We start from the raw sequence: 26,888 nt of genomic DNA on the forward strand, positions 1-26,888 counted from the left end.
TAAATTGGTACATGTAGCTTTATTAGAATGGCAAAAAAATCCTTTCATATTACTTTAGCCATAGTACAAATAATTTTTGCTTTTCTTTTTGACAAACAAAAACAATTAAGCTCATATTACACGTTTTAGTTTTACAACTCTGTGTTAATACTGTGATAATATGATTTTTTTTAATACTCACGATTACATTTCAAAATTCTCATACTAGCCCTGTGCCTAATTTAGAGCCCATTAAAGAGGTTCCCGCTTGATACCACAGCTCAGATTCAGGGTCTTCACATTTAATCCTTCTAGACTACTTACAGCTTCTCTGTCACACAGTTTGTGATTTGTGAAACATTTATTCGTTGTGTTCAAACACAAAAATAAGACTTTAATTCCTTTTCCCTTCATTTAAATAGTCCTCCTTAAAAATACACGTTGTAAGACATCTCACTTATGGATTGAATTATCCTATAGAGTTCACAATTTAAAAAAACAAACACGTTTCATGATTTGTGAAACCTTTAGTGAATTTATATATATATAAAAAAATAAACAATGTAAATGTCAAAGTTCTGCTAGCATTTGGATCAAGGGAAGTTTAATCTGCACTTTTGGTTATTTTGCACTGATTAGATATTCGTTAAACACAGTTTCAGATCAGCTTTTTTTAAATGATCTTTTTGACAACTTTAAAATTGTATCCACTTTTTTGTCTAAGGTAGTCTAAAAACAGAGCAATTGTATTTTTCTTGTTTAAATTATTTTAAAAAAAAACAAAGGTTTCACAATTCATTTCATCAAAACATTTCTGTTTGTCTTTGTTTGGTGGCTCTTGAAGCACCGGCTCCAGTTTCAGCGCACGGCTTTTGGACCTCCCCCAAATGCTGCCTTTTTCTGTCACTTTTTCCTTCCACTAAACCTTCCATTGATTGGACAAGCGTCCTTAGGAAACATCCATATTCCTTTGAAATGACCTTTTGTGGCTCACCATTTTTTGTGGAGTGTTTTAAATCATGTTTGCTGGACTTTCTGTGTAAAAAGTCCTCACTGTCTTTAATAGTGTAATCTTCTGAGGAACTAAACTTTAGGTTTTCATAAGCTATACGCAATACTCATCCAAATCACCCTAAATGATGATTGACGGTTGTGTCAATCAATATTAGTCTTCACTTCTTCAATTTACATTTTTTTGTGTGGTATTCTAATTTACTGAGATCCACCTGTACATGGCAAGATGAGAAACGGTGCTACAGCAGTGTAAGTATCTTTGACGTTGAGCTAGAGCTGATAAAAGAGGTGCAGATTATTTAAAAACAGTGAAAGAGCTCTCGGGTGATGAACAGGAAGCTTCACGCCGGCTGTCGTCTCGCTGCTTTCTTGATCTTCACGAGGCGTTACACGGAGGGGCAGTCTGAAGAGGAAAACAAAGTTTCAACACAGTCAGCTGGATGTTTTTTTTTTTTTTTTTTTTTTTTTTTTATTGCTCATAAAAAAACACCAACCCCCTCCCACAAAGCTTCGCCACATGACGAGAGAACAGTCGGTGACTCACCACCAGCAGATGTCCTCTTTTGCCCTTGGCCACTTTCAGCTCCGGACCCCTGATGAAATCGATTATCCCCTCCTTGGTTCGGGACACAGCAAACCGAATGCTGAGACCCGCGTCCCACCAAGGCAAAGCACACCGGGAGGAGAGGAGGAGTTAAGGAGGGCGGCTGTGAGTTAAGCTCGCAAAGTTCAGCCACCCAGAGGAGTCGGTAACAGAGGCTCACCTGCCGGGGCTGACGTTGACGTAGTTGGCCTTGCTGGCCATCGTGGCCAGTTTGGTCACCAGCTCAATCACATGGCTGCAGTGCAGCACGGCGTCACCCTGAGGGGGGGGAGGCACAGCCGGGGGTTAGAGCGGCGGCTCTGTTGCTGCACATAAACAGAGACCACGTCGCGTGTCCTGCTCTACCTTCTGCTTGTTGTCCTCGCATGGCATGTGCAGGACAACCATCCCGTCACAGAGAGAGCTCACAGAGATCCCTGATTTAAAAAAAACAACAACAACCCAAAATGAACTCAACAACAGAACAAATTTAATTTCCTTGGACTTTAATCACCCCTTAACAGCCGCGAGGGTGGCAATGAAAAAAAGGATCTAAAAGCTCTGAAAGCTGCAGCTGGTTTTCACCTCTCAGAGCGGCGTAGTCCATCCTCTGTTTGATCTTGGTCCTGTCCACCAGCACGGCGAAGGTGTTGGTGAGCAGCAGCTGACGGGGGCGAGGCTTGAAGCCCCTCCTGTCGTACTTTATGACGGACACTCCATACTGAGGAGAACAAAGAGCAGAAGTTGTGTCTGCCGGGGAGCATTTGTCTACCATCCTCTCTGTCCTTTTACCTGACAACAGCCAGATGCATGTCTCGCTCCGCCTAGCCTCACTCACATCCATCTGGGACACCGCCGGTAGAGAGTGATTTCTCCAACCAAATTTATGGTCTGGCCAATCAGGACGCAGGGCTGGAGTTTCATAGATGTGACGTAGTGGAGACGCGACCATGACGTGAGACTGTTTTGATTCAGATAGCAATGGCGGCTCGTCGAGGAAGCAAACGTTAACATTGATGCTGCTATTCCTTCCGTGTTGTCCAATCTACCTGATATTGTTTCATTAAAAGAACATCAGAGAACGGCTCTGAAGGCTTTTGTTGGTGGAAACCATGTTTTCGCCCTTCTCCCGACCGGATTTGGCAAGTTTTGTTTTCCGGGGTGCGTCCGTGGAGGAGCAGTTAGCATGAACCATATTAGGAGGCCTTTAGTCCTCGACGCGGTCGGCCCGGGATCGACTCCGACCCGCGGCGCTTTGCCGCCTGTCTTCCCCCCTCTTCCTGTCAGCTCACTGTCAATAAAACGCCACTAGAGCTGCAAACACATAAAAAAAATAAAGTTTTGTTTTTTCCTGCGTCGCTCTCATCAGCGTCACGGGTTAGCTTCGGTGTGAGTGGTTGAAATAGCACGTCGATAAAGATGACAGACAAGTGGCTTATCCAATCATATGCAAGAAGTTTTGATAAGGCCCAGCCTTCAAAAAAGGCAATTCCTATGGCGGTGTCCCAGATTTATGTGAGTGGAGCTAGGCAGAGCGAGACATGCATCTGGCTGTTGTCAGGTTATCTGTCCTTAGCCCTACCTGCACTTTCTCACTCCCGAGAGTCTGGAGGACTTTGAGGCTGATTTGCGCTCGTTCTGGGGAGCAACAGAAAGAGCCCGGTGAGTGTTATGTTTCTGACACGGCGCGGGACACGGGGGGAGGACGAAAGGTTTACCGAGCCTGGAATCCAAAAACAGCCTCCCAACGCTGTGGGGGTAGCTGTATTTCTGATCCTTGAAGATCTCGCTGGCTACCACCTTCTGCATCATCTGAAGGAAGCACAAAAGTCAAGCAAAGTAAAACACCCTGATATTTACAGTGAAAGAGCACGGGTAACTGCTGGCATTCCCGGTAAGGATGTGTAAAATGTCCCGGGTCCTCGTTTATGCGCTCCTCTCTTCAGCGCACCCCACAGGTTCTCAATCTAAATTTGGCGGGTTGGTTAATGGAAGAAGGTTGATTTTATGTCTGGAGATCCATTTCTGCGTTGATCTTGCCATGCTTTGAATCAATAGCCCATGGAAAGATCCAGTGAAGACCCATTTCCAATGTTATGACAGAAGACACCAAATTTTTCTATTTCAAATCTTGCGGTTATTTTAATTGTTTATGACGCCGTTCTCTTCAGTTAGGATCTCTGGGATAGAAGATGCCACAGCATCATAAACCCTCCGTTGTAACTATCAGCATGAGTATATTCAGAGACATACTGGATATGTTTGTTTTATGCTGGACTCGCCTGGCCAAAGCACACTGTTGTTTCTCACGGTAGGAACAGAAAGGGGTTTTGCCCTGGCATGCCTCTGAAACAGCAGCATGTCATGTGGAAATAGGCTAATGTGGAGACTTGGTGATTGTGAAATGAAACTGGTTGCTGCTAATCTCTAATAAGTGAGCTTTTTGAGCTGTTTTTTTTTTTTTTTTTTTTTTAGTTGAACTTTGGCATAATCCACTTGGATCTGGATCCAGTCTTGTTCGACACATTTAATTTTTTTTAACTTTCCAATTATTAGTCAGACTGGGTGTCAGTAGCTGTTTCCTTGTGATATCTAAAACACATCTGGCCAAAGTGAGTGGGATCTTTTCCTGTCTTTCCCATTTTGAACAGTGGCTGGGAGAAATTGCCCTTTCTCTCAAGTCATATTTATAGCCTGGGGCAACAATAAGCCTCAGATTACTAATTAATAAGTACCAGGTCGCTGACCAACTTAGTAAACTACGGGTTACAAAAATGCTTGACCAGCAGTTATTTTGTGGAAATTCTTTGGGGTGGCCAACAAGTGTGGCACAGGGATTTCCCTCAATTACTAAATCTACTCAAATTAATGGTTGGCTTATCCTCCAATTTTCGGTGTGAGCTCATGCTACCGCAAAAAAAAAAAAAAAAAAATACAAAAAAAATCGATCTATTCTCTTTAAAACTTTACTAGGGGTGCCAATAATTTGCTGTGGGACTTTCTGTAACATGTACCTGCTTCTTCCATTCAGGTTGAACCCTCCTGCAGTACTTGATGACCATGTTCCGCATGTGAAGCCTTTGGAGATCATCTGAGGCCTGTGGGCAATGAATAAATAAGAGGGGATCATTCTGTTTTTATGTTGGTGTGGCGGCTTTAGCCGGCAGAAATATCCTGCTGTTCGGATTCTTCTTATATACCTCGACTAGCAATGCAGGAGGGGTGGGCCAGCTCTTGTCTAAAACGCTCTTGGGCAGGTTTTTCCTCAGAGCTTTCAGGAAGGAGTAGCGTACGTGATCCAGGAAATAGTCATTCTCGTCGCAGTACTCCTCATGGCGGTAGATGAAGCCCTTGATGAACCTGAAATGAGAGGCATTCTGAAGAAATTAGCACGGACAGAAAAACTGAAGCGGCCGACACAGAGTAAAGCGAGGCATTAGTCCAGCACCTTCGTATCAACTGAACTGCCTCGCGGCGCCTTTTAGCCCTCCTGCGTCCCTTCATCCCTCGCCATGCGGACTGGATCACGATAACTACGCAAACACATACGTGCAATCATTAGCGCCATCTCAGGGATTAGTCTTTGCTAGAAGAGGAGCGCTAAAAGGACAGGCAGAGCATATATGATCAGAAACTCAGCTTAGGTCCTTAATAAATAAATAAAAAATTAATAGTTATAAAAATAAATAAAGCTAAATGCTGAGTTTGCACCTGAGAAACACAAAACTAATTGGCTCAGGGAGGATGTATGTATGAAGATACCTGCATGTCTGATCCTCTGATACTTGGCTCTTTCCCTGTAGCCTCTCCAGGACTTCTGCAGAGTGACAGCTGAAGTAAAACAGAAAGAAAAAGTCCCATGGATATGGATATGTGATATTTCATGATGACTGTGTGAAGTTCGTCCGTGACCACTGCACAGGAACTGATTCACACTGAAGTTCACCTTAACGTTCATCACACTGCGTAGTGAGGTTGTTTTTTTTGTGTGTATAAAACAGAGACAGGCAGAGAAATCAGTTTGATCTGCTCTGACTCCTGACCGGCTGGTCGGAAACTCACAAACTGGCCTCCTTTTGGATCCATGAACGTCCCAGTGACTTCAGATGAAACTCAAAAAAATCTTTATTGTGATTGTTACCATAATGAAGTTTTGGTGAGACACCGGCTCAGAATTCACATATCAAGACATAATGTTCAAGTGGAATACACAACACCGCCAGAGAAACTAAAAAGTGTGCAAATAGATAAGATAAGATAGGCTTTATTGATCTCACGTTGGAGAAATTCACTTGTCCCGTCGGCTCAATAGTCAATAGTCAGAAGAAGGTGCCAAAAGTAGGACAAGGTGCATAAGTTATATACAGTGTATCTTCATATATACAGTGGATCAAAAAGAAAATGAGAAAAAATAAGAATAAAAATACAAAAGAAATCGGAGTAGGTAGATGATGTCATATGTACATTCAGGGTTTTTATATATATATATATATATATATATATATATATATATATATATATATATATATATATATATATATATATATATATATGTGTATGTATGTATGTATGTATGTATGTATGTATGTATGTATTGACATATTTTCACTTGGTGATAGCAGCAGAAGTAATTTCTATCAGGATTATTGCACAGGTTATAGCACAGTGTATTAAATAGATCGGAGTGTATTAACATCTGATAGGATTTAAATGTTCTAGTCAAAAAAGGCAGATAGCTGTCAGTCACTTTACAGTAAAATGTAATTTATTGTGCAGTTATTTAGTCCATGACACCCATCGACGTGGATGCTGTTACTAAGGGATGAAGATTCAAAGTTATTTCTTTTCAAGTATCAGTGAGGTGTTTGAAGATCAAGTTAACAAAAGCATAAATATGTAAGAAGATCTTTAAAAGGGAACTGTATTTCATATTACATGTCTGCAGTTTATTGAGGCTGCAAGTTGGTGAGGAGCAAGACTTAAAGCACACAATATTACAGCAATGTTGCAGTGTTTTGTCGTTTTAGAGGTTTAAAAGGGACATAGCATGCATATTAATGCTTTCCCTTTCACGTTGAAATCACTCAGCTGTGGTCTATATAAAGTGGAACAGCAATGCTTTTGGTCTGAATTCCTCATTATTGCTCCCCCACAGCTCCTCTTTTACTCTTGTTCTGAGGTGCGCCTGAGAGCAACTCGTTTTGGCGCTGTCTCTTTAAATGCGAAGGAGGCACTTCACACCCCGCCCCCCACTGCACCCCGTTCGGCCATTTCTATAGCATGCTGGGGGACGGTGTAATGAACAACCGAATGTTTTGACTTATCCACTTGCAGCTTTGACATCCTTGAGAATCACGGCAAAAAAATTTAAATGGCAGATTCATGAAATTCTTAAGTCAAAAGTCCACGCCCTTGCTTTTTGCAGCCCTGCAGCAAATACTGTGATGCAATTGTTCAAACAATGTTATTGGGAATAGAGAACACTGAACGGATTGAAAAATAATGACCTAAACTGAATGTAAAAATGTCTACGCAGAACCTGGACAGATTACATTCAAATGTTCTACATTGTTCTAGGGATTCCAAGCACACAACAACAGACAGTTAAAGCGTTTTGCTTTGTTTTATAATACTAAAACCTTTTATAACAGTGACTGCCCTCTTTCTCACTCACACAGTGTGACACAGTCACTGCTCATAATATAAGTAGTGAATGAAGGCTAGACGTAAAAGTGGTGACATTCTTGAAGAAAAATGAGAACTGCTTAAAATCAGCATAGGCACATTAAAGATATACAAAAAAGATAGAAAATAAGCCACAAAGCTTTAATTGGTGGATCTCTAGTATTACATGTGCTTATTAGGAAAGTGAGAGGTATAGTTTTCACAACTATTACCTTTCTGGCTCCCTAATCAGACTGTACCTTACAAAGTTATTAATGTCAGGTCCATTTTATAAATGTCATATTAACATGTGATAAACATAGTCACTTACCGATCTCTGGCTTTTTTGCCTCTAGCGCATCCTCAGTAGTGAAAAGAGTTTTGGGGAAACGGATGAAGATTTTCGATCTACAGACAAGAAACAGCAGGGTTATATGTTGCTTTTTAGGAAATAAACTACACTCACAACCTTGATTCATGTTTACAACTGTGTCGCATCAGGGCTCCACTGAAACTTTTTAGGGCTCAGGAAAGTGCTGAATCAACATTTCCCTTACTTGATTCAAGGATTCATTGACTTTACAATGCATCAGTTGTTGTTGGAGATATTGTTGGACCACAGGCTGGTTTAGCACCTGGACTTGAAATGTCGTAATCTTCATTCATTAATAAACAAATTGTGCTAATGACATGGCCTAGAGCAGAAACATAAAAAACTAGCATGACAGCAGTATTCAAAATTAAACCAGCATCATCCTCAATAACAGTCCAACTCCACCTATAGCTTGTTTTCTTTCCAGTTTAATCTGTGGTACCAACCCAAAGACTGATTGGGGCGAGAATCTAATCTAACATTCCTGGCAGAAATTTTCCAAGGCAGCATAATTTTCATCATTACACAATTCAAGCAAATAACCATGCTGTCTGCCAATCAACATTTCTTGCTTTCTGCCCATAAGTCCCGCCCAGAAACCAATAGTTTTGTTTTCAGCAGCGATATTTGGTTGGAATTTTTCAGGTTCTGCAAAAAACATATCCTTACATGCAGATGAGTTTATCTTTGATGTATATATATATATTTTTAAAATGTTGGTGGATATTTTCCAGGACTGCATTAGTTTCTGACATGACTCATGTCACTGCATGGTCAAACAGAAGTTACATTTTAAAGCCGGATGACTACTTTACATTTACTCAGGGGTGCAAATCTTGGTTTATTTCACTGTTTATATGGAGTCACCAATAAACCAGTTGGCAGCGACTCTACACAGACATTGTGAAGATGAGTTGGTAAACTTTGAGCTTTGGTGCCACAGGTTATGGTGTGAATGTTGCAGAAACTGCCAGTCTTCTGGGCTCTCCAAAGACTAACTTGTGGGTTAAAATCATGAGCGATCCATAATTGCTCTTCATGTCAAAGGAATGAAATACCACATTTTTCCCCATGTCCTAATATTAGTATGCAATTGTCATCACTATTGATTTCTAAAATTCTTCACGCTCATCGGTTCTTTTTTTTTCTTTGCAAACCCTTATTTATTAAAGCCATTCTGACTGGATAATTTGCATATAATAAAACTACAAGCTTCATTTAGCTGTTTATTATCCTCAGACTGGATGTGCTCACGCTTATTGAGCAATTAAGGTTTCTTTAAGTCGCTGATATACAGACAAAATTTAAGTTTTGTGCATATCTAATAATCTCAAGTCCAGGAAGGAGGTAGAACTGCTTTTGAATACACATTACACACCACTGATGAAACCTGTTGTCTTCTGTTGTGCTTGTCAAATGTGTTCCTAAAGCTCATGCAGCCATGTCCTCTAGTTACCTGCCCAGTTTGTACTCCTCTGCTTTGTAGCCCAGGTGGTTTACCAGCGCAGAAACCCCATCAGCCAGCTTTCCGTTCCAGTTGGGCCACGTCTCAGGACACAGAGGCTTGTACCTAAAAGCATTTTCATGTCATTATAAGAAATAAGCTAAAGAGGGCAAACGGGCTCAAAAGCAGTCGGAGGGGAACGGTGTCTCACCTCTGCAGGAACGCTTCAAAGCGACGGCGATAGGCAAAGCCAGCCCGCCGGACTCTCAAGTTCTCCATCAGACCCAGGTACTTCACCTGGTGTCTCACCAGAACTTCATCAAAACGTCCTGGAAAGCATTTTCACTTAATAGACACCATGCCATGTAAACCACATTGTTGTCATCAACGTGAATAAAAACCTCAAATATAATGATTCACGTTGAATTCTTATCATCCAATTAAAGACGAACCCATCAAACCCTTCCCTTTTTCTAACTTTCAGATCTTGGAGCACATTATCTCAGCACATCATCATCACACAATCCTCTTGCTTTGTTACGGAAGACATGCTGTTTTGACTGTACTGTAAAAAAAAATGTGACATGATTGACATGCTGATAAAAAACAAGCCAATCACTTTTTTTTAGGGCCGCACCGGTCCGAATGTTTAGTAAGATCCAGCCTGATGTCTGGCTATGTTGCTATCTCAGCATGAGGTCAGCTTTAGTCAAGCTTTTCAGAAAGGAGAAGTTGGCTTTCAGCAACAAATTCTGTTTATTTAGAGGACCTAACCTTATAAAGACATAAGCTATCATGGTGACTCTTACAACACTAAGTCAGATTTATGCCCAAATATAGCGTGGTATGGCAAGTTGCCATGGTAATGATAAGCTGGAGGACTGATGCTAACTGAGGCAGAGTCACTGGTGGAGGGGCAGAGGGGCACACATCTCTGTGGCACTTTCACTAAAGCACGTCATAGACACTGGAAGGCCTCAAGAAACAGCTCGCTGTTGGAAAACAAGCATAACATATGTCTAAAGAAAGATTTCACCTGATGTGCTTCAGTATTTTGTGACTCTATATGATTCTGATGATAGAAATTAGATGATTTTTTTTATACTGCTAGCCACATTTGTCAGAAACCCTGGAATAGATGTGTGACGAGCTTTAAATGCCCGTATGTTTTACCACAGCAGCACAATCTCAGGCTGAAAAATGTAGTCCAGCTCTTAGTTTAAGTAGATTGATGCAGTCAGGATTTCTAGAGCATTGGGTTTTCTGCAGGATTTAGGTCTGGAGACTGAGAAGAAGGCTGATTTTGATCTCCAGTCTGCAGCAATAGATATCTAAAACAACTCGTTGAAGAAACCCCTATAACACGAGTTGCACCAGAATTTAATTTTACTTTGGGAGCTAAAAGGTATTTTTGAATTTAATTGAATTGATATTAATTGAATTTTGTATTTGGGTTGAACTGCCTCCATATTTTGTATCACAAACCTGCTTGAAAGATCTTACGAGGACCCATTTTTAGTTGAGTTTTTTTTATGCGATGGAGAATCCAGCCCACAACATTGCAGATCCTTCACCATGCTTAACAATGGGAAATATATATATTTTTAAATTATTATTATTCATGTTCCATCCCAAACCGACCTAGAGTCCTTGTTGTCAAAAAAACAACAACAATCTATTCAAAGCACATGGTTCCAGTTAAGGTCCCAGCAGAGCACAGCAAGCTCCAGATGTGTGCTTCTGTTTTGGTAGGACCAGAAAATGCATTTAATCAGGTATCACCCCCAAACAACCAGTTAATAATAATAATAATTCAGGCCACCGTACAAAGAGAGAAATAAAACACAACAAATTAAGACAGAAAAAACAAGCAATTTTAAAACAAGCAATAAAAGTTAACATGTAGATGCTAACGGTTGTTATGGTGACCCCAAGATGCCATGGCGTTGCTGCAGCTCCCTAACAGTTAGCTTCAGAGATTTTTTAATCCCCTTCGCCATCATCCACAATGCCATCACTATCAATATAGTGTAAATATGGGTCCTCGTCCAGCGCAGTGGTGAGGGGCTTAAAGAAATATTTTTGCCACAAAGAGATTAAGTCTTGATTAGGCGACTAATTAACAGTTCCTGGATAGCATGGGAGGAAGGAAGTAGGAAGGAAAAACTGAGTGCTTAAAGTGGCATATTTAAAAACAAATATAATTTAACAAAGGGAAGGTTTCTAATGCTTTCATGTGAGATTACACTACTGCAATAAATTATTTAATATTTTTAAGGCTCTTTACACCTCTTTGCCAGGGGCAAAAGTAAAAAAGGGGCACTGTACCATCATCCATAACCCTATTCTACCCAATTCTCTTTTTCTTTAGATATAATGCGCTTCAGATTTTGCCTCATTTCAAACTAATTTCTAACAAGCTATTTTCAAATGAATTGTACAAGAAATCCGAATGTACCTGGCTGCTTGGCGTCATTCGGTTTGATGCAGCGCACGTAGGATGGTTCTTTAGACATCAGGATCTCCATTAGCTTCATCAGGCTGTTTTTAAACTGGGAAGCAGCCTACGGGACAACAACCAAACGTTACGGGTGTTGTTCTTACCAGGAACAGAAATTAAGAACAGAAAACTCTCACTGGTGCCTTTAACACCGCGACCGGGGAGCGACGTTTGATTTAAAGCAGCTTCAAAAAAGGTCAAATAGGAGTTGGGGGGGGGACGCAAGGGAATAAATCACACCATCTCTGGACGTTTCTGGTCGATCACTTCCTCTCTGCGGAAGCAGTGACTTAGGATCTGGTTTTCTGACTGGCACATGACCTGAGAAAAAAAAACAAAACCCACAAAACCACATGTCAACAACACAGGAAGACACACCCTCCTCTTCCTCTTCACAGGAGAAATGCAGGAGACTGGGCCGTTTTAAAAAGTGCTGCAAAGCACATTCCCATCACCTCTTTTAGGTTCCTGTTGAGCAAGTCGTTGTTCTTGTCAAGGAAGCCTGGAGGAAAAAGAAACAGTTTAATGTTAAATAATAATAAACATATTATTACAACAGACTTTCATGAAGCACCGGAATAAAGTAAAGACGTCATATTTTGTCTTACCATTGACGTTATAGTTGACCTCTCCTGCGTAGTGCAGCAGTCGGAACTCCTCCCTGCTCATTACCCGGCGCGTTTTTCCATTCGCCAACTTGTGCCTGAAAGACGCGCCCCGTAAATAGACAGAACAACTTACAGTTCTTTTAAATTCAACACATTCACGTTTATAACGGCCACAAATTGATTCATTTCTGGTTTTAAGGAGCTTTTTTCAGAGTCAGACGACTTTGCAACAATCAACTTTAATGGTTTTCAAAACAGGACGTGGGTGCACAAGTTTGAATTTGCTGTCCGTTTTAATCCACATAAAAAAGTCCAAATGCAACACAAACACACTAAATATGCCCAGCTAAGTCCTGTGGTCTGATGAAACTTCAATTTAAGTGTTTGACCGTAATGACAATGACTACATTTGGCGGTAAAATGGGGAACCCCCTCAGGTCTGATGACACCAAATCAAGTGTGAGGAAGGGGGGCTGATAGTATCATGTCACAGTTGTGACTAACTCCAGAAGGGACTGGTGCATTTCATAAAGCAGATGGCATCATAAGAAAATGACATCATGTGTAAATATTAAATCTCAAGGCATCGGCTGGCCTGACTCAGTCACAAGGGTTGTGTTTGGATTAATGCAGACGGAAAGGCAACTCTTGCAACAAAAAGAAAGACTAAAGAAAGAGAAGATAAGAAAAATATTTTCACTTCTAAAACAGGAATCATTTAGTCTGAATGGGATGTAAAAATGGTTGATCTGAGGTTATGGTCACATTACAGACATCTGGTCAGAATTAGTTTTTACCACAATGACCCCAAACAGACATCAAAACAAGCTTTGGGATTGAGCTTTCCAAAGTCTCAAACTCAACCGTTTTAAAAAACTCATGGCTTTTGCTTAAAAGGTTGGTTCCATGCCAGGAAACCAACCATTTTTAATGCGTTGTTCCAATTCTCCCCAGACAAGTGGTCAAATATCCAGGCAGAACTACGCTAGAAGCTTGTTCACTGTGTGTGGTAGGGTAGTATAACTTGCTAAGGGACACTCCAAATATTTTGCGGGTGTAGGTGTAGACGTGAACCTGTACTTATGTTTCGGACGACTCTTACGTGATAAAATGGGGATGGCCGCCCACCGTGTCCTCCAGCTTCTCCAAAAAGGAAATATCACAAGTCTCTCCGGGTCTCAGGCACTCCTCATCCTGAAAGACAGTCACGGCATTTTTTTTTTTCTCCGCATGGAAACCGGTGACAGCTGGAAAGAAAACAGAACCGCGAGTCTCCATCCACGGCGTGCCGTGCGCACAAAGCAGGTGTCATACGCACCAGAATGGAGATTATGCCTCGGTGCTTCTCCTCGATCAGGTCACAGATGATCTTGTTGTCAAAGTACTGCACCGTCTCCCACTGCATTGGAAGGACACCAACGTGATGTTGCTACGTGTCCGTGACCACGAACAAGCGTGTCCAATTGGAATTGGAAATAAAATAAAAAAACGACTCACAGCGATTCCTTCTGTCTCGTACTCCTCCTGCTCAGACTTGAGGGTGAGCTCGATAAAGAGCTGCTGAAGCTTCTCGTTGCAGTAGTTGATGCAGAACTGCTCAAAACTGGAGCAAGAACAAATGCCATAAAAAATACTGTTGTGTTTAGAGGCATGAAAGAATGGAAGAATCTGCCAAAACACATCTTGCTTGCTAACAATGTAAATAAATTTAAATTATATGTAAAACAGTTTTTATCAAAATAATATAACTGAATGTTTATATTTATTCATATATGTGTGCGAATATGTATGCATATGTGTAGGTATGTTTACAAGTGTAAGTGTAATTTTATTAAGGATCCCCATTAGCTGTTGCCATGGCAAACAGCTAGTCTTCCTGGGGTCCACATTAAAAACATACAGTAAAAAACAGTTACAAATATAAAAAATTTCCAAAAATGTAATTTCTTAAAAATTACTGTAGGAAGTACAAAAGAACAAGTAAAATAAAACAGCCAATAAAACAAGAACAAGTAAAATAAAACAGCCAATAAAACAAAAACACTTCAGGGCATCAAATGGAGTCTCAGATTCTTTTTAAAAGATAATTTACTATCAGTGTAGCGGATGTAGTGAGGTAGATTATTCCAAAGGTGTAATGATCTATATATAAAGGATCTCTTTAGAGCATTGGTTTTTGGACCTGGTAAAACAAGCTGCCCATTCCAAGAACCTCTAGTGTTGTGATCATGAACAGAATTACTATAAACAATTTGTGAATGTATAAAAGCAGGAATGTGTTTTATATTTGTCGTATTTCATGCCCGCATGAGGGTACATATGCACGTTGATATGTGTATATGTTATATATGTATTTGTATATGTGTATTTTCTTTTTCTTTCAATTATTTGCTGTGTTCTTTGTTTTGTTTTTAATGTATGTATTTTTTCAGCACCCCAGGAAGAATAGCTGCAGCATAGCTGTAGCTAATGGGGATCCTTTCAATAAAACTAAAACCAAAAGAAGAGTTAGAGTGCATGGATGGTGATGCAGACACGGAGACGCTTGTTTGCGGACGACGCTCGATAAGTGGGCGTGCCAAACTGCAGGAAAACGAAGAGTTAGCCGCACCTGTTGAGCTGCAGGACCTCAAAGCCGTAGATGTCGAGAAGCCCTATGACCGAGGCGCCTTGGCTGCTGTGGTAGATGTCCGCCTGCAGATGTGCAAACCCCACATCACCGTTAAAACACCGGAGCAGCCCTACGACACGACAAGCTCCTGCCAAGAGGGCTGCTGGTCCTGCACCTTTAGGGCGAGCGACTGGTTGATCTTCTCCACCAGCCAGTTGAACGTCCGCCCGTACACCGCCTTGGCCAGAGCGTCACGGGCGGACACTGCCTGTTCGAAATTCAGCGGGCTGATCATCTGCAATCCACAAAGAACACCTGGTCAGCGCACGCTCGACAGGCCGCGGCATTGGGGAGCGTGCTGGAGAGGACGCTCACCTCTTCCCCTTTGGCTGTGAGTTTCTTGTGAGTGAGTGCCTCCTTCAGGGCTGAGCCGTCAACACCCAGCAGCTGCAAGACAACAACAACAGCTCATGTAACCCCAGCCCTGCTGATTTTTTTTTGTTTTTTTTTGGCATATTTTAAATTCCGACCGCTCTGACCGTTGCAACATTTGATAGCTGGGTCTCAGTGGTGATAAAAGTTTCTCCCTCCTCCCCTTCCCCAAAGAGAGTGTTGCCGAGATGGAGAACGCTGCCGATGATGTTGAGTAGTTTCTGAGGCAAACAGAAAGACAGAAAAAAAAGTGGCCTGTCTACTTTAAAAGGCTCAAAGAAAGATAAATAATTCCTTTATTAAGACCGAGATCACCGTTTTTTTCAGATTAATCAAGCTGTTGTTTGGTTCCAACACCGATGAAATAAATGATTATTTTTAATCATCGCTAACGTTTTTATCCCATAGAAAGTGCTCCAGACCCTGTGCTTCTATGTTTAGATGTGCATTTCTCTTGGATGAAGCTACTTTTTCTCTTTTCTCGGGTACAGAAGGTACTCATGGCTCTGTGTTTATCTGTGTCTCCTTTCTGGACTAAACCGTTGCTTGAGCTGTTGCTGGCAATAACTTTGTGTTGCCTCTTGTTTTTCTTTCCCGTGGAAATCACTCATTTCCTCGTTAAATGATCTATTGCAGCCTCCCCTATGGGTTCTCTCTTTGTTTTTCTTGTCGTCTCTTTTCGGCGCTCTCAACCTCCAAATGGCCACAGCAGGTGACGCTCACGCTGAGCCTGGTTATGCCGGAGATTTCCTCTCGTTAAAAGGGAGTTGTTCCTCACGACTGTTGCCGTATGCTTGCTCGGGATGAGGGATTGGTGTATTTCTGCAAAGTCAACAACTCCATGCAACTGGCAGGACTTCCCTAGATGGAAAACCTTTAACCAAATGGCCATAAATGATCCACGGAACTGAGCTCCATGTGTCTGGAGCTGTGTCCCACCATATCATACGAAGGTTCTGCAATGAACTGACTTGAATTTGGACTGAGCTGAATCTATTTGTCTTGTAAAGTGCATTGAGATTACTTTCACCATAAACTGGAGCTATGTAAATAAACATAAATTAATTATTTAAAATTGTTTTATTGATGCTGGACCAGGCAACACAAGCAAGCAAATTGCCGGTGCTGTATTTACTACCTGCACTTCTTCTTCAGTGAAGCCGATCACTTCCAGGGCCTTCCTCACTACTTTCCAGCTGTTCTTGTCATTGATGGAACTCACCCTGGGACAGTTTCCCTAAAGGAAACAATTCGAAAGCAAAATCCAACATGAGCATACAGCTGCGCGACCCTTTGTTGGACAACAGGTCATTTATTGAGCTGCAGTACTTTAACCAGGTAGCGGTAGCTGTGAGGGTTCCTCTCTAGGTTCAGTGTGTTGAGCAGGTCATCGTCCCCTCCATCCAGAAGCTGATAGAAGATGTGGAAGTTTCTCTCCCCCTGGTTCTGATGCACCACCCGAGATTTCTCTAGCAGGTAATTCAGGATGTGACCACCCATCGTTGCACCCTAGGGAAAAGACGCACAAACCACAGCGAGAGGAAAGCAGTAGTTAGATGTTAGCTGAAGGGTTAACCCTTTAACCAACCTTAAATCTGAGACATATGACCACGCCAGGCAAAAAAACAAAAGCATAATATACCTTGAAGTCAAACTGGATATCCATGTATTTTCCAAAGCGGCTGGAGTTGTCATTTCTCAGTGTTTTGGCATTACCGAAAGCCTGAGCAAAAAAAAAAAAAAAAAGGGAAATCTGAAGATGCAACATTAGACACGGCTCAAAATGCAAACTAAAAACACAAACAACAGAACTCATTAAAAGAAGAAGAATAAGTTGCAACCAAGCAGATGACATCCACGCACCTCCAGAACAGGGTTGGACTGCAGGAGACGGTCACCGAGGGTCACCATGTGATCTTTGGTGGGGCAGGTGACGGCGTAGTAGAGGAGGATCTTCTTGGAGGCCTCTGTTTTCCCTGCTCCACTCTCTCCTGATATGAGAATACACTGATCCCTCCTCTCTGTGCGCATGGCCCGGTACGTGTTGTCTGATATGGCATAGCTTTTGGAAAATATATTAGAAAAGAGGCTTTAATGACAAAATTAAACCAAAAACAGTGCTTCTTTTTTCAAACAAACCATTTTACAGTATTTAAAACTACATTTGTCCAGGATAACGTTTTTGAAAACCTGTGACAAGTTAAAATATTAGATCTATGTATTTATCTCTAAATGTTAAAACGATGGCAGGGGGTGAGGACTAATAAATGTGTTAATATGATAAGATTTGCTAAAATTCTTCTAAACCTGGGCTACATGCTCTGACTTTGCAATATTTGATAGCTATGTCTCAGCGATGTTCCAAGATTACGATTTTTTTTTGTCAAATATTTAATTCAGGAAAAAAAATGTAAGCTCATTCATGGATAAGATTCAACTGGTAACGTGTCCAAAAGAATGAAAAGAAAACTGACAGGATTTTTGTTCAAATCTGTCCTAATAAAAGTATTAGATATTTTCAAAAAAGAAATAAAGGGGGGAAATATGAACATCCTCCAAACTAAAAAGGATCGATCATCTTCCATCTCATTAGCATACAGAAAGACAACACCCAGGATATTTGTCTTTGTAATGTTGTCCACAGTTTTAGTAACCTGGATCGCTGTGAAGGCACCATGAAAGTTGTTTTTTTCTGATTTTTGGTAGATTTTGATCTATCAAATCTGACTTTTTACAACAATCAGAGTCGTTTTCCCTCTTTACATTGATGATAATTGTGAAAATGGGAGGCAGCTCCTGTTTTTTTTTTCTTCTGTTTAGGTCATGTGACATGCACTGTGGGCTCTGATCAGATCACATGGCTCAAACACCCTATCCTGGGAGAGATGTGCAGAGAGCAGCTGAAAGACTAGCCATAATGTTAGGACATTCAGGGAGAATGAGACCATGTCATACTAATGGAGCGTAGTGTGCAGTTTTCCTACATGGCATTGATTTAAATGAGTTATTACACTGGGATTCGGTATCAGACGATGTCTTTCGTTACATACCAGTTTCAAATCGGGTGTATGATACTTTATGGAACTGCACAATATATCAAATCCCAGGTGTCTATGCAATTTCAGTGTTATCACATTTGCAAAGGAGCGCTTGGACGCAGTATAGGCCTAATGTTTCAATTGTCATGCATTCAAACTCTGAATGTCAATAATCTTTGTGTCTTCAATACTGAAGGTCAAGAAGAGGGTTGGGGACATCATGATGGCAGGAAAGAAAGAAAGAAAGAAAGAAAGAAAGAAAGAAAGAAAGAAAGAAAGAAAGAAAGAAAGAAAGAAAGAAAGAAAGAAAGAAAGAAAGAAAAAAAGAAAGAAAGAAAGAAAACGGTGGGGAAAATGTGGGTTGATTGCGTTGCTATATTATCATGGCAACGTTCAATAATAATAGTCTTGCCCTAATTTTTATAACGTTATTATTAATATTCAGAAAAGTCACAATTGTAAATTAAATTGGATGTATTGGATTTGTCAGGGGTCAGAAATAATCAGTTATGAGAACAATTTTCAGTTTGTGATATTCTCAAGATAACACAGTTCCTCAATAATGAATGAGGAGCATGCAGTGACTCACATGTGAGGAGATATTTCGTAGAAGCTGACCCCTCGGTAACGCTCCATCTGCTGCTTGGAGTAAATCTCCAGCTCCTTGTACGGGTTCACCGACACCAGCACCGAGCCGATATACGTCTGAGGGCAAAACATGGAGGGAAGAGACTTCCTGTTCAAATAATCGACTCGAAGCAACTTTTGTACTTTTCTCTTAGAGCATTTGAAGAGGAGTGGTTCTAAATACATAGATGAGATTTTCCCTGAAACGTCTCCGCAGGTTCTCTATGAAGGTGGCCTCGCTGTTGTAGTTTTCCAGCAGGACAAAGTCCTGCACCCCGACCCTGTCCCGGGCAGTCAGGGCGCTCTCCATCACCAGGCGCACGCGTCCTTCGTCCACCTCCTACACACACGGTGTGAAGAAGAAAAAAAAAAAACCCAATGAATTAATTGGCTGAATAAAACAAGAGTGTAATTTATTTATTTCTGTATCTATCTATCTATCTATCTATCTATCTATCTATCTATCTATCTATCTATCTATCTATCTATCTATCTATCTATCTATCTATCTATCTATCTATCTATCTATCTATCTATCTATATTCACTATATACATATAAGCAAAACATGTAGTAATACCCCTTTATTGCCAGCAGAGAGCACGGAGGGACCCATTTTATCTGACTCCTACTGCCTCTTTTTCGGCTGTGACCACACTAACATCTGGTGCTCAGAATCAGGATACTTGCCAAATAACATTTTAGAAAGTAGGATTGAGTCATACAGGGACACCATTGCTATTGTAAGGATACGTTTCCCGTACCATTCTGCTGGCACAAAGTTGTAAAACTTCCACCTCTCCTTGGCAACACGGGACACTAGAGACATTTTGAAGAATCCCAATGTGAACCACAGAGGATGAAATCTTCTGTTATGTGAAGCTGGGACGGTGCATTAAGAAGTATGTACGGTAGACACATGGCTACGTCCCCAGACAAGATTTAATCAGCACCACTAAGACATTATGTGTACATATCAACTGCACCAGGGTGGCGAACATGACAGAGACATTCACATTTTTTGCCCCCCTAAGTAAGACTGTGGTCACACTAGCTCTTACATGCAAGCACACATACACAAAGAGGCATTGATATCTATAGATACTTACTGGTGATAGTAATCCAGAAATGTGATTTAGAGTGAAATTATTCCGCCACACCCCAAGCAAGCTAAGAGCACACAGTGTTTGGTACTGAAGGCTTGGTCATGAGAGAAGCTGTTCTGTTTCACATTCATGAAAAGAAAAAAAAACAAACAAAGTAGAACAAAGGCACTGGACTTCCACAGGACTTCTGTTTTTCTTGTGCGCAACAACCTCTCAAGGGTCTCATTTGGCCTGTTAATGCTGCTAAGAGGTCATTATCTCTGGACCCTTGGTGCAGGAAGGTCCATAGAAAAAAGAAAACATACGAGGACAACAGTGGAAGAGAGCCAAGAGCGAAGGAAAGCCAGCAAACACTTCCACTGCGGCCCCTCCTCTAGGTTTTACCTCAAGAGTATTGTTCTCCCACTTGCAGGTGGCCTTCCTACAGATAGTAAATGAAGTTCCCAGTCAGAGTTTTTTCCAAAGGATATATCTAAGGAAGGAATGCTGAGATCACCGTCTGGGTATATGCCACCTTTACTTCCACAAAACCTAAATTTGAGTTTCCAGTTGGGATACCCATGTGAGGAAGTGATGCTGGTGTGGTGATGTAAAAAATCACAAATTCGTCTACCGGTAGGCTGCAGTGGATTATCCCTCATTTAGAAATATAGGATCGTATGAGTAGAAACCACAGAGGTTCATCCCTTAAGTTTTTCAGTCTTTTTTTTTGTTCCAGAAGGATTCATACCATACAGTAGAACATTTCTCTAATCCACACAGAATCAAAATATTACATATAGGCTTACAAGCTTTAAGCATAGTTCATATCGTTACAGTATGCTTAAGGTTAGGACCATTCGAGATTACTTTAGGTCTACCTATTCAATTCAAAACTTGCTTGGATCTATATATGTGATCAATGTTGGGTTTAAATTGTTCTCCTTTGATTCCAAATGGTCACCCTTAGATACACAGCGGTGTAAAAGTGTTTGCCCCCTTCCTGAGATCCTTTTTTTTTTGTTGCAAATTTGTCACACATTTAAAAATTAACCAAAGGCAACACAAGTAAGAACAAAATGCTGTTTTAAAAATTAAGGTTTTTATTATTATGGGAAGAAAAATCCAACGCTGCATGGCCCTGTGTAGAAAAAGGGATTGCCCATACTGTGGTTTATTAAACCTGAGTTCGCCTTCTCGAGCCACACCCAGGCCTGATTACTGCCATACCTGCTCTCAATCAAGAAATCCTTTAAACGGGACCTGCCTGACAAAGTTAAGTACACCAAAAGATTCTCAAAGCTAGACAACATGCTGAGATCCAAAGAATTTTGGGAACGAATGTAGCAAAAAAAAAAAAAAAGTCATTGGGATCCATCAGTCTGGAAAGGGTTACAAAGCCGTTTCTAAAGCTTTGGGACTCCAGTGAACCTCAATGAGAGTCATTATCCACAAACGGAGAAAACATGGAACAGTGGTGAACATTCCCAGGAGAGGCAGGCCGACCAAAATTACCCCAAGAGTGCAGCGACAACTCATCCAGGAGTCCCCACAACTACATCCAGAGAACTGCAGGCGCCACTTGCAGAGACTGGGCAAAAATGGCCTGCATGGTAGAGGTCCGACACCAAAACCACTACTGAGTAAAAAGAACATTAAAGATCTCAATGTTACCAGAACACATCCTGATGGCTTTTGGAAAAATATTCCATGGACCGGCGAGACAAAAGCTGAACTTTTTGGAAGGTGTATGTCCCGTTACATCTGGTGTTAAAGTAACACCGCATTTCAGAAAAAGAACATCGTAGCTACAGTACGACATGTTGGTGGTAGTGTGATAGTATGGGGCTGTTTTGCTGCTGCAGGACCTGGAAGACTTGCTGTGATAAATGGACCCATGGATTCTGCTGTCTAAACACCCTGAAGGAGAAGGTCCAGCCATCTGTTCAGGACCTCAAGCTGAAACCAACTTGGGTTCTGCAGCAGGACAATGAACCAAAACACACCAGCAAGTCCACCTCTGAACGGCTAAAGAAAAGCAAAATGAAGATTTTGGAGTGGCCTAGTCAAAGTCCTGACCTGAATCCTATTGAAAGGCTGCAGCATGATTTTAAAATGGCCATTCGTGCACAAAACCCCTCAAAATACAACAATTATGCAAAGATGAGTGGGCCAATGTTCCTCCACAGCTGTAAAAGTTATAGCAAACACTTGATTGTGGTTGTTCCTGCTAAGGGTGGCCCAACCAGTTATTAAGTTTAGGGAGCAATCACCTTTTCACACAGGGACAACCATGCAAAGTAAAAAAAAAAAAAAGAAAGGAAAATCAGGAAGGGAGCAAACACTTTTACATACCACTGTAAGGTAATTGGTCACGATGTTCAGGAACAACCCTATCAGACGTTTGAAGATGCTGGAACATCTGTGGAAATGTCTATTGTGAAGCAAATTTTAAATGGCCACCAAGAAAGAGCTCCTGCTCCAACATTTACAGCTTAAAGCACAATTGAAGTTTGTGGTTGTCCACATCAATGAGTCAAATGCCTCCTGGGAAAATCTGATGGCCAAAAAAAAGAAAAGGACTGAGCTGTTTAACCACCACGATGAACCTTAAAACACTGTGCTGTCAAAGCATGGTGGCGGTAGCATCATAATGCGGGTCTGTTTCACTGCCAGCAGAACCGGTGCATTACTCTGAGTGGACTGAACAATGAACGAGGACTACGTCCGAATTCTTCAACTTCACTTCTAGACAACAACTACATGGTTTAAACCTGAACATGGTTGCATGTTCCATCAGAACAATAAATCTAAACACAGATAAACCTTGATTTTTGGAAAGCACAGTACTGGCTTATAATTAATCTCTGTGAATGGCCCTGTGACCTAACCATACCATGAAGGTATGGACTGTGGTTAAACGCTGGGCCTGGGGAAGCCAATCAACTTAAATAAACTCTACCGGTTCAATCAAGAAGACAATAGTCAATCATCCGGAGCTATGGCACATCCTCTTCATGGCTACAAAAGTGTGTGGGTGGTGTATATTTGAGCTGCTATGTATGATATTGATCCAAAAAAAAACCAAAATCAAACTTGTGTGCTCAGTTCTAGTTTTTAAAATTCAAGAACTAGTACATGCATGCTGATGATGGCTGTGTGCAAACTTCTCACCAGCGTTGTGGGTCAGAGTTTTATCGATGAACATACAAGAAAAACCTTCCAGTGCTGAACTGAACATAAAATAGGTGGAAGAAAAACAGCCCAAAGTCAAAAGAAAACACGAAAGACACGTTGCTCCAAATCATTTTTCACAGCGCACAAGAACGTATATCTCTTTTAGGTCAAAATACAGTATAGTGAAATGAGTTGCACAGTCCTCTTCAGTAGGTGCTTGGCAGACAGTCTATATGCAGTGTACAAAAAGTCAGCTTGGATACTTTAGTGTAAAGCTACACACTAGAGGATATTCAACTCCAAAACAGAGCAAAAACACCGCCTTGAATGCCCTGTTAATTTCTAGTCATGAGTTTACTCTCTGTCTCAGTTCCAGGAATTGCATCACTGAACCCAAACAACTTTTAGCAGTAAGAGGCCTTTCTCCAAAGCGACAGTCATGGCCAGAAGTGTAGCGACTCATGGAAATCTTGTTTTTACCCATGCAAAACGGTTGTTATGGTGACAATTTCCATTGAGTCTAGGTTGCTGTAAAAAGTGATCAGATGAAAGGCAGGTAACTGCAAAGTTATTGAACGTTAATACAAATTGACTTAATCACAAAGACTTATTTTCGGCACATAATGACTAGCCAGGATCTTTGGTTGATGTTAACAAGGCAGATGATTTGACTCCGTTATTCCAATTGCTTAAGAAGTGAGTTGTGACTGAATTCATTCTTCCGTTGTCAACAAAGACCAACTCCAGGGAAACACGTGCTGTCGTCACAGCTCCGTGTCATAAGGGCTTCACAATCAACCGTTTATCAAAACTTCAAGAACTTTAAAGGGAGAGAGGTTCAGTTGGCATTGACTTTTGGATGGTTGACCGGTTTCTAGAACTGTTGCGGCGAAGTCACAAAGAAAAAAACAGCAACACCCAAAGATCGGACTACGGAGGGCTGGAGTAAAGTCTTTTTCTCCAATGAAGGCTGAAGTTTTTGGGACATCTGGAAAACGGCTTGCCCAGAGAGGGAAAGATGACTCTCACCGTGAGTCCTGTGTCACCCTGACAGCGAAGCATCCATGAGTCACGTCTCGCCTCTAAGTAAGTTGGTCGACTTACTATTTTGCCCACGAACAAACGACAACTTCAACCAATGATACAGGAGAAGTTTCATGGTGAGCAACGCTTTTCCCCAGGATGGCAGGAACACCGTGCTACACGGCAAAAGTGATGACTGGGCAGCTCAGGGATCAAAACACCGACGTTTCCAACTCCCTAGAGTCAAGGGTCTCCATCTCTAATCCTCAGAGATGGAGATGTAAACAGAAGACAGTTTAATCCCTGCATTTTTTTTGTTGTTTTCCAGGCATGCAGGGACAACGCGCCTCAGCATACAATGCTGGGGTGCTTTAGTGCAAGACCTGACTCTGAGTAGCAGATGGCTTTGGTGGAGACTGTAAGGTTGTAGGTGCAGCTGCAGTGACAGGACTTGGCTTCAGGCTCAGAGACTGAGCTCCGCTGGGCCAACTACATACGGATTGCATTCCTTATAAGGCCTGGCCCCACCACTGTGTCCTGGGGCGAGCTGGTCCTCTGCCACAGCTGTTTCTCTACACCGCTCTATGCTGGAGGCTGCAAATGGTGGAGAAATCTCACATTTATCCAGCTTTAGTTTTAGTTGGAGCCCGAACAACATCCCCCCCCACAACATGCAGACCGGATCACAGGGCTGGAAAGGGAAATTTCAGAGTGAGTCATTGCTCTCCTTTGTTTTTCTCTCTGTGCTATCTCCATGGTGATCCGGGTCTTTATGATATGAGTGCAAACAAGTTAAAAAAAAACAAAAAAACAGCTGATTTTACATCTGCGTGAGACAGTGGACATGCAAACGCAAGAAAAGAGCATCTTACCCTGCCTTGGTACCTCATCCTGTCCTGTTACAGCGGTGCTTTCCCTCGGGCGGGTGCTCCTCCTCCTCCTCCTCTCTCCAACTCACTCCTCAACTGCTCCTTCTCATTCACCTTTGCCCACAGGCGGCACAGTTTGGCAACTCGTCCACTCGCTCCTCGTCTCCTCGGCTTTCTCCCTCCTCCTCGTCCCTCTGCCCCCCCACACCCTGTGAGGACAAAGCACACACTCAGGCCAGAACGCTCTGGGCTCCTTCTCGCTTAAACCTTCGATCAGTCTCGCCAGGTCAAAGTAAATGACCACCACTGTACGAGTTCCCTCTCTGCTACAACTCAAAACCTCACTGTCAGAGACAAGGGCAGGAACTCCTCTCACACGTCATGCTGAAAAAAGAAGGGGGGGCAAGGCAAGGAAAGTATGCTGTTGGGTGCTGAAAAAAATAAAAAAGAGCTGAGAGGTTCTGGAAAAAGTTACTAACATCCCCCGAGCTGCAAGGATGTAATCAGCGTTCAGCTTTTCTTTTTTTTTCTTTTTTTTACGTAGTGAAAAGAAACAGAAAATCATATGATGAGATCTCATTACATTCCTTCTTCTCCCTCCTTTCCCCTCCCTGTTTAGTTGGATCCCTCCCTTTTTCTCCCGCAAGCTGAGACAGATTCACATCCACTGTGAGTTATGGAAACGGTTTGTGAGCAAAAAAAAAACACCCGTCTCCTTCTGGCTTTCCCCTCGTGACAAAACAACTTGTTACCATTTAAAAAAAAATAATAAAAAAAATCTAAACCTGCAGAGGAGACATTATGTCATGGTGACCATCATATTTCTTTTGGAACGTATAAATTTAGCAATTGTGCCGTGTGTTTGGATCACAAAAATTCCTTTCTGGTTATGCCCCTTCCCACTTTGGCCTTTTTTGAGGGAGTGCAATCAGGGCCAGATGCTCTCTGTGGAAGGATAGCTCCCTCTTCTGGTTTCTCGTCTTTCTTCTCACTTCACTTTCTACTCGAATCTCTCTTCCTGTCCCCTGCCAGCATCATCAAATATCCAGCTCTGAGGAATCTGAGTAATGCTGTCCGAAGAGACGGAGTCCTTTAGTTCTACCGCCGCGTTTACTGTCAACAGGCAGAGAAGAACTGAAAATAGTTATTTCAATAAAAAAATGGGTGGGGGGAAAACTCCTCTGGATGTTCGCTAGTGTGCATTGCAAACAATTTTATAAATGGTGGATGTTTTCAAATTTTGCCTAACCGTGCTGAAGAAACGCATCCCCACAGCATGATGCTTCCACCACCATGCTTTGGCTCTCAGACCTAGCCTTCTTTTGACGTTAGCCAAGAAGTTAAATCTTTGGTCTCATCTGACCATTTTGCAGCGTCCCTTCACATCTTGTGAAAATCAATCAATTGTGATTGTTAATGACTTTCCTTGAAGAAAGGTGTTTTCCTTTTGTGACTCCAAAAAAAGCCAGATTTGAGGAGTGCACGGCTAATATCGGTCCTGTCGACTGATTCTGGCTGACTTTAGCTGTGGGTCTCTGCCGCTCCTCTGTCAGTTCAGGTGGACAGCCATGAGATGATCTGGGATATCAAAGTTCTTCACAACTTTAGTTCTAACCTGTCTGCTGTGTTCCTGCTGTGCTTTTTATTCATTTATATATTCTAACAAACCTCTAAGGTCTTCGCAGAACAGCTGGCCTTTTACTGGAATCACATTCAGGTGGATTCTACTTTACAAGCGACTTCTAAAAACAGCTGGTTGTGTGCGACTTGATTTAATGATACCAGATTTTGTTATACAAATGCTGCATTTTACAGGGATTTATTTGCAAAACTATTTTAAAAACATTTTTTTCCCCCTTTTC

The 26,888-nt window shown here is 41.7% G+C and overlaps 1 protein-coding gene across 2 annotated transcripts; it reads right to left on the minus strand.

Annotated features, from left to right (window-relative positions):
• myo1ca (myosin Ic, paralog a) lies at window positions 1-25,551 on the minus strand. Of its 2 annotated transcripts, none has more exons than XM_036143277.1 (32): window positions 25,030-25,551; window positions 19,058-19,213; window positions 18,836-18,951; window positions 17,072-17,270; window positions 16,851-16,931; window positions 16,538-16,717; window positions 16,347-16,445; window positions 15,316-15,429; window positions 15,152-15,223; window positions 14,952-15,071; window positions 14,777-14,859; window positions 13,663-13,768; window positions 13,484-13,564; window positions 13,268-13,359; window positions 12,166-12,260; window positions 12,013-12,059; window positions 11,798-11,878; window positions 11,516-11,621; window positions 9,269-9,386; window positions 9,070-9,183; window positions 7,572-7,648; window positions 5,339-5,407; window positions 5,025-5,109; window positions 4,777-4,936; window positions 4,591-4,674; window positions 3,295-3,388; window positions 3,159-3,214; window positions 2,162-2,297; window positions 1,943-2,013; window positions 1,758-1,855; window positions 1,538-1,637; window positions 1-1,396 (listed from the first exon to the last, which is right to left on the minus strand). In XM_036143277.1, the coding sequence occupies exons 1-32, from the start codon at window positions 25,045-25,047 to the stop codon at window positions 1,370-1,372; spliced, it is 3,135 nt and encodes a 1,044-aa protein (XP_035999170.1). In that variant the 5' UTR covers window positions 25,048-25,551; the 3' UTR covers window positions 1-1,369. The 2 variants fall into 2 exon arrangements, with proteins under 2 accessions (XP_035999170.1, XP_035999171.1); XM_036143278.1 differs by lacking the exon at window positions 25,030-25,551 and adding an exon at window positions 19,982-20,079.
• Window positions 25,552-26,888: the final 1,337 nt, after the last annotated feature.

The sequence above is a fragment of the Fundulus heteroclitus genome, chromosome 11, assembly GCF_011125445.2.
Source record: "Fundulus heteroclitus isolate FHET01 chromosome 11, MU-UCD_Fhet_4.1, whole genome shotgun sequence".
In the NCBI taxonomy this organism is placed as follows: domain Eukaryota; kingdom Metazoa; phylum Chordata; class Actinopteri; order Cyprinodontiformes; family Fundulidae; genus Fundulus; species Fundulus heteroclitus.